At 42.3% G+C, this 14,070-nt stretch overlaps 1 protein-coding gene across 1 annotated transcript in view; it reads left to right on the top strand.

Moving 5' to 3' along the window:
• The first annotated feature begins 44 nt into the window (after positions 1-44).
• LOC121546103 (DNA topoisomerase 1) overlaps positions 45-14,070 on the top strand; it is a 31,544-nt gene continuing 17,518 nt past the window's right edge. Inside the window, exons 1-9 of the mRNA XM_041857125.2 lie at positions 45-166; positions 472-496; positions 2,973-3,069; positions 12,172-12,730; positions 13,037-13,095; positions 13,246-13,368; positions 13,545-13,635; positions 13,711-13,778; positions 13,931-14,046. Coding sequence (XP_041713059.2) covers positions 134-166; positions 472-496; positions 2,973-3,069; positions 12,172-12,730; positions 13,037-13,095; positions 13,246-13,368; positions 13,545-13,635; positions 13,711-13,778; positions 13,931-14,046 — 1,171 coding nt within the window. The 5' untranslated portion in view covers positions 45-133. The remainder of the gene's footprint in view (positions 167-471; positions 497-2,972; positions 3,070-12,171; positions 12,731-13,036; positions 13,096-13,245; positions 13,369-13,544; positions 13,636-13,710; positions 13,779-13,930; positions 14,047-14,070) is intronic.

Raw genomic sequence — 14,070 nt, 5'->3', positions numbered from 1 at the left:
ATGCGCAGTTGCAGAGAATTCGGACTTAGCCCAGTGCGCAACGACTCCATTCCACAGTCTATCCAGACTACTCTGTCAACCTCATCTTCTTACCTTGGGCATCCCTGCCTTGTGTATTTGGCTTTACAAGACAATGAGCGGGGATCACGGTGAAAGAGACTCGCAGGTAGTGTTATTATGCTGCTCGAGAGGATGGAGGCAGCTAGTTATTTGCATTATGTGACAGTTGGTTTGGTTGACTAGATAATGATAAAATTACATTAATGTGATTGCATGGATACAATCGATAGGCTATGTTAACAAGTTGTATTAGTTGTCTTTCAAGTAGCAACTTTGTTTTAAATATCACAAGCGATCCCTGGGCTTTTTGTAGAATTTCTCATATTTCTCTGTCTGAAACTTGACATTCTCCTTTCTACCGGCATACAGAAAATATAAACATCTATTTAATATCTTTTTAACATTTTGCAGGTCAATTCTGGGTCTCGAGCCAATGGTAAGTTGTTTTTAACCGCAAAATAAATATTTATCAAGATTTTGCTTGTGATCAACTCGTTATCTTCATTTGTCTACTGTTAGTTTTTAAAGGACAGAAATGGCGTCCCAGAGACTAAGTCCCTTCTCCTCCACTCTCTTGTGTCTATTGTTCAAAAAGAGGGCCTCAAAATTACCCTTTCGATATATAATATTTCGATCTGAGAGGAAATTCTGGCAGTGCATTACACCGTGTTTCTCAAATAGACAATTGTTTGTTTATGTTGTGGTGCAACAATGTAAAATTTTTGAGCCGAAAGTAGTGAAATGGGGGTTGAGGACTTAGTCTCTGCGCCATTTTCTTTTTCTCTGTCTAGCAGCCAGTGCGCCGAGCACTGATAGAACAGTTGGCCGTGATATGGAGGCTAGAGCTGGGAGTTCATCGGCCTCTCCCACCCCATGGCTCCTGGCACAATCGCTGCAGACATTACTGCCACTACATGTCATCTGTCAAAGATAGTTGCTTTATTGGAAATGCATGTTTTAAATGTTGTTATTGCTTGTTGCATTTGTTAGTCAACTTTGGGAATGGTTTCTGGAAATTATAATGGAAATCTGCCGGCATAATAATAATAATAATACTGTAATAACATATATTTTAAAAGAGGGGAGGTGGGGAGGGTGTATCAAGTGCACACACCTTTGACAACTCAACATTTCATTTGTAAAATAATTAAACAGTCATGGAAATGGGACAGAGATATGGTAGTGGGAGCATGTTATTGTTTCCTATGACAATAGCCCCCCTACCCGTTATTTAACTGCCATGACAGAGGGACGCCACAAGGTGACGTTCAAGCTCAAGACTGACAGTTATATGGGCCCACCCTCTGACAAAGCCACCACTAATTGGGAGTTTTTCACACTTTTGTTCAGGGGGGATAAAAAAATAGCCAAAATAGATGGCCCACTTATTGAGGAATTATAGAATGTCTCAAATGATAACCTGCTACTCCCAATGCACCACTTCTGACCAGCCGCACATAGACTATTGTGCACCACTAGAGGAATAGGGTAGCCTATCATTTAAGACAGGGGTATTCAACCTGGGGTCCGTGGCCCCCTGGGAGTCCGCCGTGGTACTGCAGGGGGTCTGCGAAAATACATGTTTTTATTGAAATGTTTTCATTAATATCGCTAGCAACAACAGAATAAACCTTTTTTTATTACAAACCTACAGTAGAAAAGAGGAGAATATATTATTTCTAATGATGTCAACTTTATTACTCAACTCCTAATATTTAGCAAATTACACTCGTTGGACCTAATTATACTCACTGGAGTATCTGTCATAGGCTTTGAAAAAGTGCCGCTGGCTGCTGGTAAGCTTTCTTGACTTTGACACTTCCTCTTCCAATTATAATGTGGGGAGGTCAAAACAATTAAAAACAATTAATTTTAAAATGTGTTTTACTTCTTGCCATTATAATTTACTTCATGATAAGACATATGATGGGGGTCCATGGGTCACCGGTTTTCCTGGCCAGGGGTCCCTGGACAAGAAAAGGTTGAAGACCTCTGATTTAAGATTTTACCTTAGACAGTGATGTAGTGGTAAAAAATAGGTGGGTAAACGCTGATTGCCAGACTGGATTACAGAGGTAAAGCTCCCTATACTTTCAATGCATTTTTCTGCAAAAGCTGGGTAAACGCTTACCCAAAAGAAAAAAAGACGCGTACTACACCACTGGCCTTAGTCTAGGGTTACATGTGATGTCAACTTGTGTTTCACAAGACCCAGCCAGTTGTGATGTTACCATCAACAGAGAACGTGCAGGCATGTGTGTGCGGGTGGTTCAGGCCTAGATGTCTGGGGTGCGTGTTGAGACAGGGCAGCAGCAGCAGTGTGGCTCTCTCATGTTTTGGTGTAATAACAGCGATATGCAGCCTCCATTTTTGGAAAGTAGACCCACTTAGATGTCTGAACCTCCCTCCCATCCCCACTCCCCTGGACCCACTTTCTTTCTCTTTGACACTCCCTGTGTGATCTAATATTGAGTTTAGACAGGTAGGGAGGGATACGCAAGGCTGGTTTTGACTTTCAATTGCCCAGTCCCGTTTCCGTACTTGATTTTACAGGTAATTCTTCACATTAAATGGTATGATACCGTTTAAGCTTTAAATTGTGGTGTAAGTACAAAGTAACTACACAGTAACTTGATAATCCAGCCAACTAATTTGAAAGAAAATGTGGCACTAAAGAGGCTGGGTTAGGGGCTGTTTGATGTTTAATATTGAACACCCTTGCGGTATGAGAAGTGATTCTATTGGTTGAACCTGCAGTTTGTGTTCATTACTATGTGACGCTGAAGACTTTAGCATATCCATACACTCTGTGCCACCAAGGGCCACAAAGTGCTCAGATTACACTGTGTGGTTACAGTTCCCATTGTCTGGGGGATCTCTACTAAACGAGTCAATCTCTAACTTTGTCCCAGACTCTCACAAACACAAGGACAAGCACAAAGACAAAGAACACAGGCACAAAGAGCACAAGAAAGACAAGGAGAGAGAGAAAGCCAAGTACAGCAACAGGTATGTTCCCTATCCCCTCCTCTCTTTGTCTTCCTCTGTCTCTTTTCTCTCTTAATTTTCTCACTCTCTTTGAAATAAATAATCCTACCACGTGGCAAGCCATGCCACTGTCATCTCCATCCCACCGATGGTTTCTCAGAAGTCTTTCCATGTTGTTCTCTCTCTCTCCTTCCTTCTCATTTCCCTTTTAGTTTGGTCTGTGGGAGAGTTCTGAGTAAACTGCCATTGCTGACCATAATACTTTGTGTTGTACAAGACCATAAAGAAAGATGACACAACATTACATCATACAACAGGATATCTTCATTTATTGTGCTGCCCCTATGCTATCTCTGTGCTGTCATACTATGCCTTCAGAACAGTGGCGGTCGGTGCCGTTTAAGATGAGGGAGGACCATTTTGTTTAATGAGCATGGCCTTATTTCTATTACAGCATATTGGATGACTGTCATTCATAATCCATTCACCCAGCTCAGTGTAACATTGATACATTTAGGCTACTACATGATACTCAAATTTTCCCTATATCCATCATGAGGTTGCTACAACCTAGCCTATGGATGAAAGTTTACATCATAGGTGCACAGGTCGAAAGAAATGTGAGTAATCAAGGTGACAGAAATTGACACATTCAATACTGCCTTGCACACTCTTGCCTGCATCTAGCTGATCTAGGGTGTAATCATTAGTGCAACAGTTGCAAACGAAAGTTTCTATTGGACAAATTCAGGTATGTTTATCCCCGTTTCGTTCCATTTGAGAAACGTTTTTCAACAGAATCGGCAGAATGAATACGCCCCTGATCACACGTAAACACAGTTTACTTTCATAGCAGCCACATACAAACAGCATGATCACTTTGATTGTTGTATAATTCCTTATCGCATCTATGTTCTCTCTTCCTCTCACCTTTTCCCTTTGCTTGTGGACTTCAGTGCCCTTCACATCACCTGTCTGTGACCAGGCAAAAAAAACTTAGCAAGCCGAACCTTCATATCATGAATGCTAACCGCTACACACAACCAACATCATTGTCACCATATTAGCTAACGTCATAGTCAACATAGCTACTAGAACTAATGTGTTAGTTAACCCGCTACAATCACGCAGTACAGTGTACAGCAAGCAGTTTAGCAGTTACACTGGCGGGCCCCGGGGGCAATAAATTATTAAAACCAAAAGCTTACCTTGTATTGGAAGAGTTCCAGACTTGGATAGCCATAGCCAGCTAGCATCCCTCTCTGTTTGATCTGGGAGTTTGAGTTGGCTAAACTAGCTAGATGGAAAAGGGGGATACCTAGTCAGTTGTACAACTGAATGCATTCAACTGAAATGTGTCTTCTACATTTAACCCAACCGCTCTGAATCAGAGAGGTGTGGGGGGCTGCCTTAATCAACATCCACGTCATCGGCGTCCGGGGAACAGTGGGTTAACTGCCTTGCTCAGAACGACAGATTTCTACCTTGTCAGCTTGGGGATTCAATCCAGCAACCTTTCAGTTACTGGCCCAACGCTCCTACCCGCCAGGCTATTTTGAGATGTTTTGGTTAGCTAAGTAAGTGAAAGTGGGAAAAAAATACAACGAAATATAGCTACTGTAGCTAGCTGCTTCTCCTTCATTTTTGAATAATTTAATTTGTTCAAAACTGTTCAGCTATTGTCTTTCTCTCTCTTTGAGTCAACTACTCACCACATTTTATGCACTGCAGTGCTAGCTCGCTGTAATTTATGCTTTCAGTACTAGATTAATTATCTGATCCTTTGATTCGGTGGACAACATGTCAATTTATGCTGCAAGAGCTCTGATAAGTTGGAGGACATCCTCCGGAAGTTGTCATAATTACTGTGTAAGTCTATGGAAGGGGGTCAGAACCATGAGCCTCCTAGGTTTTGTATTGAAGTCAATGTACCAAGAGGATGGAAACTAGCTGTCCTCTGGCTACACCATGGTGCTACCCTACAGAGTGCTGTTGAGGCTACTGTAGACCTTCATTGCAAAACAGTGTGTTTTAATCAATTATTTGGAGACGTGAATATATTTAGCATTGTTTTAACTAAAAAAAAGCATAACTTCTTTAATGTTTCACTATTTCAATTTTTCTGTAATACACTGAGGAGAATGGTCCTCCCCTTCCTCAACTGAGGAGCCTCTACTGCTTCAGAAACTATTCACACCCCTTTACTTTTTCCACATTTTGTTGTGTTACAGCCTGAATTTAAAATGGATTATATTCAGATTGTGTGTCAGTGATCTATAGAGTTCAAACAGTACTCTCACTCAAAACCATGGAAAGTGCAAGGTGCTAAATAAAATAAAAAAGGAACGGAGCATTCGTTATGCCTTCATCAGTGCTGATGAACAAAAGGACAAAAGGACCACCTGTGTGAGAATGCTGTTCATTGACTACAGCTCAGCGTTCAACACCATAGTGCCCACAAAGCTCATCACTAAGCTAAGGACCCTGGGACTAAACACCTCCCTCTGCAACTGGATCCTGGACTTCCAGATGGGCCACCCCCAAGTGGTAAGGGTAGGCAACAACACATCTGCCACACTGATTCTCAACATGGGGGCCCCCAGGGGTGCGTGCTTAGTTCCCTCCTGTACTCCCTGTTCACCCATGACTGTGTGGCCATGCACGACGCCAACACCATCATTAAGTTTGCTAACGACACAATGGTGGTAGGCCTGATCACCGACGACGATGAGACATCCTATAGGGAGGAGGTCAGAGACCTGACAGTGTGGTGCCAGGACAACAACCTCTCCCTCAACGTGATCAAGACAAAGGAGATGATTGTGGACTACAGGAAAAGGAGGGCCGAACACGCCCCCATTCACATCGACGGGGCTGTAGTGGAGCGGGTCGAGAGCTTCAAGTTCCTTGGTGTCCACATCACCAACAAACTATCATGGTCCAAACACACCAAGACAGTCGTGAAGAGGGCACAACAATTCCCCCTCAGGAGACTGAAATATTTGGCATGGGTCCCCAGATCCTCAAAAAGTTATACAGCTGCATCATAGAGAGCATCCTGACTGGTTACAGTACATCACCGCCTGGTATGGCAACTGCTCGGCATCCGACAGCAAGGCGCTACAGAGGGTAGTGTGTACAGCCCAGTACATCACTGGGGCCAAGCTTCCTGCCATCCAGGACCTCTATACTAGGCGGTGTCAGAGGAAGGCCCAAAAAATTGTCAAAGACTCCAGCGAAAAAAGTAATAGACTGTTGTCTCTGGTACCGGAGCGCCAAGTCTAGGTCCATAAGGCTTCTTAACAGCTTCTACCCCCAAGCCATAAGACTGCTGAAAAATGTATCAAATGGCCATCCAGACTATTTGTATTGACCCCCCCCCCCCCTTTGTTTTTACACTGCTGCTACTCGCTGTTTATTATCTATGCATAGTCACTTTACCCCTACCTACATGTACATATTACCTCAATTACCTCGACTAACCTGTATCCCCGCACATTGACTCCGTACCGGTACCCCCTGTATATAGCCTCGCTATTGTTATTTGGACTGCTGCTCTTTAATTATTTGTTACTTTTATTTCGTATTATTATTATTATTATTATAATTTTTTTATTTTTTTATTCTTTCTTAAAACTGCTTTGTTGGTGAAGGGCTTTTAAGTAAGCATTTCACGGTATTGTGTTCGGTGCATGTGACAAATATAATTTGATTTGATAAAGGCATGTTCCTTTTTTATTTTATTTAGTACCTTGCGCTTTCACTTTTTGTATTCTTTCGAGCATGGATTAAATTAATAATATTATTTTTGCATCTCGGCCTTCTTGGGTTATTCCTTTTCATGGTTTTGAGTGCGAGTACTTTTTGAACTCTACATGTATTTTCTCTCCCATGCACTGGCCGCCTTTCATTATAGCCTGAGCGCAAACCCTCATAATGGCTTTCTTCTGAGTCACTGATGTACACTTGTTATGGCAAGCCTAAATAAAAATGTGCTTAGCAAATCACATAATAAGTTGCATGGACTCATTCCGTGTTCAATAATAGTGGTTAAAACGTTTTTTTTTAATGACTACCCAATCTCTGTACCTCACACACTGTAAGGTCCCTCAATTGAATAGGAATTTCAAGCACAGATTCAACCACAAAGACCAGCGAGGTTTTTCAATGCCTCTCAAAGAAGGGCACCTATTAGAATATCCCTTTGAGCATGGTGAAGTTATTTATTAGACTTAGATACAGGCGTCCTTCCTAACTCAGTTGCCGGAGAGGAAGGAAACTGCTCAGGCATTTCACCATGAGCCAATGGTGATTTTAAAACAGTTACAGAGTTTAATGGCTGTGACATGAGAATGGATCAACAACATTGTAGTTACTCCACAATACTAACCTAAATGAAAGAGTGAAAAGAAGGAAGCTTGTACAGAATAAAAAATATTATAAAACATGCATCCTGTTTGCAAGAAGGCACTTAAGTAATACTGCCAAAAAATTAGCAAAGAAATTAACTTTTTGCCCTAAATACAAATTGTTATGTTTGGGGCATATCAAATATAACACATCACTGAGTACAACTCTTCTTATTGTCAAGCATGGTGGTGGCTGCATCATGTTATGGGTATGCTTGTCATCGGCAAGGACTAGGGAGTCTTTTGGGGATAAAAATAAACATAATACAGCTATAAGCCCAGGCAAAATCCTAGATGAAAATCTGTTTCAGTTTGCATTTCCAACAGACACTGGGAGACTAATTCATATTTCAGCAGGACAATAACCTAAAACACCAGGCCAAATCTACACTGGAGTTGCTTACCAATATGACATTGAATGTTCCTGACCTAGTTACAGTTCTGACTTAAATCGGCTTGAAAATCTATGGCAAGACTTGAAAATGGCTGTCTAACAATGATCAACAATCAACTTGACAGAGCTTGAAGAATTTTGCAAAGAATAAATGGCCAAATATTGTACAATCCAGGTGTGCAAAGCTCTTACTGACTTACCCAAAAAGACTCACAGCTGTAATCGCCGCCAAAGGTGCTTCTACAAAGTATTGACTCAGGGATGTGAACACTTATGTAAATGAGATATTTCTGTATTTCATTTTCAATAAATTTGCTAAAATTTCAAAAAACATGTTTTCACTTTGTCGTTATGGGTATTGTGTGTAGATAGGTGAAACAATTTATATTTAATCCATTTTGAATTCACGCTGTAACACAACAAAATGTGGAATAAGTCAAGGGGTATGAATACTTTCTGAAGGCTCTGTATATACTGTCGTCTACCTAGGTCTCTAGGACATCTAGGACATCAATGCATGATTTACGCAGAAGCCAGACTGAACACATGCATTTTAAGCATGCTTAAGGATTGACACAACTTGCAAACTCTTTCATGCACAGAAATTACTTTATCGCACTCTCTCACTCTCACTCTCCCTCTTTCCCTACCCCACTCTCTCTCTTTCTTTTTCTCTCTATTTCTCTCTCTCTCTCTAACCCTTCCCCTCTCTCTCTTGCTCTCTCTCTCTCTGCTAACATCCATAGTCATGAAAACCCTCTCTGAAACAAAGTGTTCCCTCTTTTATTTGTTATGACATCATTTTTCAATTGGTATTTGGCACAATGTGGGTCTTATGCTTTTTGGGTTAGCTCTGGGTAGCAATACCAGATAAAAAATGAAAACGTTTTTTGAGGATGACTTGGATTTGTTTATTTATTTAGCTCTTATGTGTCTAGGTAAATTCACTGAGAACACATTATAATTTATAGCAAAGACCTTGGGAAATTTGTCGGAGAGAGGGTTTGAATGTGGTCTGTGACAAAGAATGGCTATGGTTTCAGTCTGGAATACCGTGTGCAAGTGACGCGTTCCTACGTCATACTTCCGTGTTCATGTCCCTGGTCTTTTGAATGGGCTTGAGGATTATATAATCAAATTCAAGAAAACGCGGTCATATAAGATACAGTGCATTAGGAAAGTATTCAGACCCCTTGGCTTTTTCCACATTTTTTAACGTTACAGCCTTATTCTAAAATGGATTACATTGTTTTTTCCCCTCATCAATCTACACACAATACCCCATAATGACGAAGCGAAAACAGGTTTTTAGACATTTTTGCAAAATAAATAAATATATAAATACCTTATTTACATAAGTATTCAGACCCTTTGCTATGAGACTTGAAATTGAGCTCAGGTGCATCCTGTTTCCATTGATCATCCTTGAGATGTTTCTACAACTTGATTGAAGTCCACCTGTGGTAAATTCAATTGATTGGACATGATTTGGAAAGGCACACACCTGTCTATATAAGGTCCCACAGTTGTCAGTGCATGTCAGAGCAAAAACCAAGCCATGAGGTCGAAGGGATTGTCCGTAGAGCTCTGAGACAGGATTGTGTCGAGGCACAGATCTGGGGAAGGGTACCAAAAAATGTCTGCAGCATTGAAGGTCCCCAAGAACACAGTGGCCTCCATCATTCTTAAATGGAAGAAGTTTGGAACCACCAAGACTCTACCTAGAGCTGGCCACCCAGCCCAACTGAGCAATCGGGGGAGAAGGGCCTTGGTCAGGGAGGTGACCAAGAACCCAATGGTCACTCTGACAGAGCTCCAGAGATCCTCTGTGGAGATGGGAGAACCTTCCAGAAGGACAACAATCTCTGCAGCACTCCACCAATCAGGCCGTTATGGTAGCGTGGCCAGACGGAAGCCACTCCTCAGTAAAAGGCACATGACAGCTCGCTTGGAGTTTGCCAAAAGGCACCTAAAGGACTCTTAGACCATAAGAAACAAGATTATCTGGTCTGATGAAACCAAGATTGAACTCTTTGGCCTGAATACTAAGCGTCACGTCTGGAGGAAACCTGGCACCATCCCTACGGTGAAGCATGGTGGTGGCAGAATCATGCTGTCGGGATGTTTTTCAGCGGCAGGAACTGGGAGACTAGTCAGGATCGAGGGAAAGATGAACGGAGCAAAGGGCAGAGTGATCCTTGATGAAAACCTGCTCCAGAGCGCTTAGGGCCTCAGATTGGGGCGTAGGTTCACCTTCCAACAATCCTTGAATGCCCAGCCAGAGCCCGGACTTGAACCCGATCGAACATCTCTGGAGAGACCTGAAAATAGCTGCAGTGACGCTCCCCATCCAACCTGACAGAGCTTGAGAGGATCTGCAGAGAAGAATGGGAGAAACTCCCCAAATGCAGGTGTGCCAATCTTGTAGTTTGGCACACCAAGAAGACTCGAGGCTGTAATCACTGCCAAAGGTGCTTCAACAAAGTACTGATTAATGTTCTGAATACTAATATAAATGTGATATTTCCGTTTTTTATTTTTAATAAATATGAAGAACAAAAATGTTTTTGCTTTGTCATTATGGGTGTAGATTGATAAGGGGAAAAAAACAATTTAAGGCTGTAACGTAACAAAATGTGGTTAAAAGTTAATTTTTGGATTTTCTTTCCTTCTTAATGCGTTTGAGCCAATCAGTTGTGTTGTGACAAAGTAGGGGGGTTTACAGAAGATAGCCCTATTTGGTAAAATACCAAGTCCATATTATGGCAAGAACAGCTCAAATAAGCAAAGAGAAACGACAGTCCATTATTACTTTAAGACATGAAGGTCAGTCAGTACGGAAAGTTTAAAGAGCTTTGAAAGTTTCTTAAAGTCCAGTCGCAAAAACCATCAAGCGCTATGATGAAACTGGCTCTCATGAGGACCGCCACAGGAATGGAAGACCCAGAGTTACCTCTGCTGCAGAGGATAAGTTCATTAGAGTTACCAGCCTCAGAAATTGCAGCCCAAATAAATGCTTCACAGAGTTCAAGTAACAGACACATCTCAACATCAACTGTTCAGAGGAGACTGTGTGAATCAGGCCTTCATGGTCGAATTGCTGCAAAGAAACCACTACTAAAGGACACCAATAAGAAGAAGAGACTTGCTTGGGCCAAGAAACACAAGCAATGGACATTAGAGCGGTGGAAATGTGTCCTTTGGTCTGGAGTCCAAATTTGAGATTTTTGGTTCCAACCTCCGTGTCTTTGTGAGACGCGGTGTGGGTGAACGGATGATCTCCGCATGTATTTTTCCCACCATAAAGCATGGAGGAGGAGGTGTTATGGTATGGGGGTGCTTTGCTGGTGACACTGTCTGTGATTTATTTAGAATTCAAGGCACACTTAACCAGCATGGCTACCACAGCATTCTGCAGCAATACGCCATCCCATCTGGTTTGGGCTTAGTGGGACTGTCATTTGTTTTTCAATAGGACAATGACCCAACACACCTTCAGGCTGTGTAAGGGCTATTTGACCAAGAAGGAGAGTGATGGAGTGCTGCGTCAGATGACCTGGCCTCCACAATCCCCCAATCTCAACCAAATTGAGATGGTTTGGGATGAGTCGGACCACGGAGTGAAGGAAAAGCGTTCAACAAGTGCTCAGCATATGTGGGAACTTCTTCAAGACTGTTGGAAAAAAATTCCAGGTGAAGCTGGTTGAGAGAATGCCAAGTGTGTGCAAAGCTGTCATCAAGGCAAAGGGTGGCTACTTTGAAGAATCTCAAATCTCAAATATATTTGATTTGTTTAACACTTTTTTGGTTACTTCATGATTCCATATGTGTTATTTCATAGTTTTGATGTCTTAAAATTAAAGAAAAACCCTTGAATGAGTAGGTGTTCTAAAACTTTTGACCGGTAGTCTATATCAATAAATTATATCAAATGCCTTTCATTAAGTTTTTGCGCAGAAGATTGTTGCACTATGTTTTTTCCCGTTGAAGACCATTCAAAAGCCTACAAAAGTTCAAAAACTACAAGGCTACTTGCCGTGTCAATTGCGTAGCGTATTCAGTGAAACAGAAAGCTATAGACAAAAAAATGTAAGCCCTCCATTTACAATCTACGTTTTAAAAACCTTTATTAAGTTTCCTTGTCCTTTTTCTGCCTTCTTTGACATGTTCTGTGTTCATTCAGGTTGTGTGTTGTAGTCTGTATTCAATATTGGAGCTCTCTGTGGCCTGAATCATTTTGTGTCTGTGTAGCTTTCCTGTGTCTGACCCCTGTCTACTGACCCCTAACCCCTGACATCTCATGTGTTGTCCATCTCTCAGTGAACACAGGGAGCACTCTGAAAAGAAGCACAGAGACAAAGAGAAGGAAAAGGAGAGGTTGAAGCACAGCGACGGGAGTGTCGACAGGCACAGGGAGAAACAGAAGGAGGAGGAGAGGTTGAAGCACAGCGACGGGAGTGTCGACAGGCACAGGGAGAAACAGAAGGAGGAGGAGAGGTTGAAGCACAGCGACGGGAGTGTCGACAGGCACAGGGAGAAACAGAAGGAGGAGGAGAGGTTGAAGCACAGCGACGGGAGTGTCGACAGGCACAGGGAGAAACAGAAGGAGGAGGAGAGGTTGAAGCACAGCGACGGGAGTGTCGACAGGCACAGGGAGAAACAGAAGGAGGAGGAGAGGTTGAAGCACAGCGACGGGAGTGTCGACAGGCACAGGGAGAAACAGAAGGAGGAGGAGAGGTTGAAGCACAGCGACGGGAGTGTCGACAGGCACAGGGAGAAACAGAAGGAGGAGGAGAGGTTGAAGCACAGCGACGGGAGTGTCGACAGGCACAGGGAGAAACAGAAGGAGAAAGACAAAGAGAAGAGAAGAGAGGAAAAGGTTTGTTTTCTTCTTATAGAGCAGGGGTATTCAACTCTTAGCCTACCAGGTCCGGAGCCAGCTGGTTTTCTGCGCTACGTGATAATTAATTGCACCCACCTGGTGTCCCAGGTCTAAATAAGTCTGTGATTAGAGGGGAACAAGGAAAAATGCAGTGGAACTGGCTTCGAGGTCCACAGTTGAGTTTGAGGGGTATAGAGGGTCTATCAGAAAAGGTAGATCTCAGATGTCACAGTGACTGTACTAGTACACTACAATTCCCAGCCAGTTTCTCTGACATTGATTGCCCCCCTCTGTTTCTCGCAGGTCAAATCCTCCCATGTTGAAGGAAAGCCCAAGAAGGAGAAAGAAAACGGTCATGCAAGGTAAATGGGAATATAGAATTGACTGTTTTATTTTATTTTTAATTGTAACTACAGGTAGTAGTGTAAACAACTGTGGGTGTAGAAGGCAGATACTGTACATTTTAAGAATATCTACAGATTGTACCTTTAACACTGTAATGTGTCCTACAGGGAGATGTGGAGCAGCCCCAGCCCCAGCCCTCCTGCCATTAAGAGTGAACCAGAGGAGGACAACGGCTTGTACCCCTCTCCCAAACACAACAAGACTCTGAAGAGAGAGAGAGATGAGGAGGAGTGAGTAACCACAACATTCTTCTTATTATGTCTTGGTGCAGTATGCTCAGATATTAATAGTATGTACGCTGCATATAAATAGTTAATTAATGCCTTTTTTTAATGAAAGTGATCAAATTAAACCTAGACACACTTTTTTTTTTACATGCTTCATCTGATGGATGTATTTTGTTCAGATTTGAATACAAGCCCAAAAAGATGAAGACAGAGAATGGCAAGAAGGCAAAGAAGAGAAAACAGGAATATGAAGACGAGGAGGAGGAAGAGGTGAGTTGAGGTTCTCAGCTGAGGTTGGACACTCTCTTTCCTCACCCTTGTTCACACTCGTTTTGTCTCATTCAGGAAATAAAACCCAAGAAGAAGGCGAAAGACAAGAAAACCAAGAAGGAACCAGAGGAGAAGTGGAAATGGTGAGATGTTTGGGAGGATTGGTTGATTCCTACAGATACAATCACTAAATGGTTGTGGGTACTGTAAAAAACAAAACAACTACTGTCCTTCTACTGTTTATTTGTTATTTCTCTCATACACATTTTGTCATCCATCTTGTTCGGGGTTTTAGGTGGGAGGAGGAGAGATCTACTGACGGCTCCAAATGGAAGTTTCTGGAACACAAGGGACCTGTTCTTGCTCCTCCATACGAACCCCTACCCGGCCATGTCAGGTTTTTCTACGATGGTGAGTGAGTCCATGTAATCAAAT

The sequence above is a fragment of the Coregonus clupeaformis genome, chromosome 30, assembly GCF_020615455.1.
Source record: "Coregonus clupeaformis isolate EN_2021a chromosome 30, ASM2061545v1, whole genome shotgun sequence".
NCBI lineage: Eukaryota > Metazoa > Chordata > Actinopteri > Salmoniformes > Salmonidae > Coregonus > Coregonus clupeaformis.
Note: the sequence above shows the minus strand (reverse complement) of the source record. Positions and strands in the feature narration are given on the sequence as shown.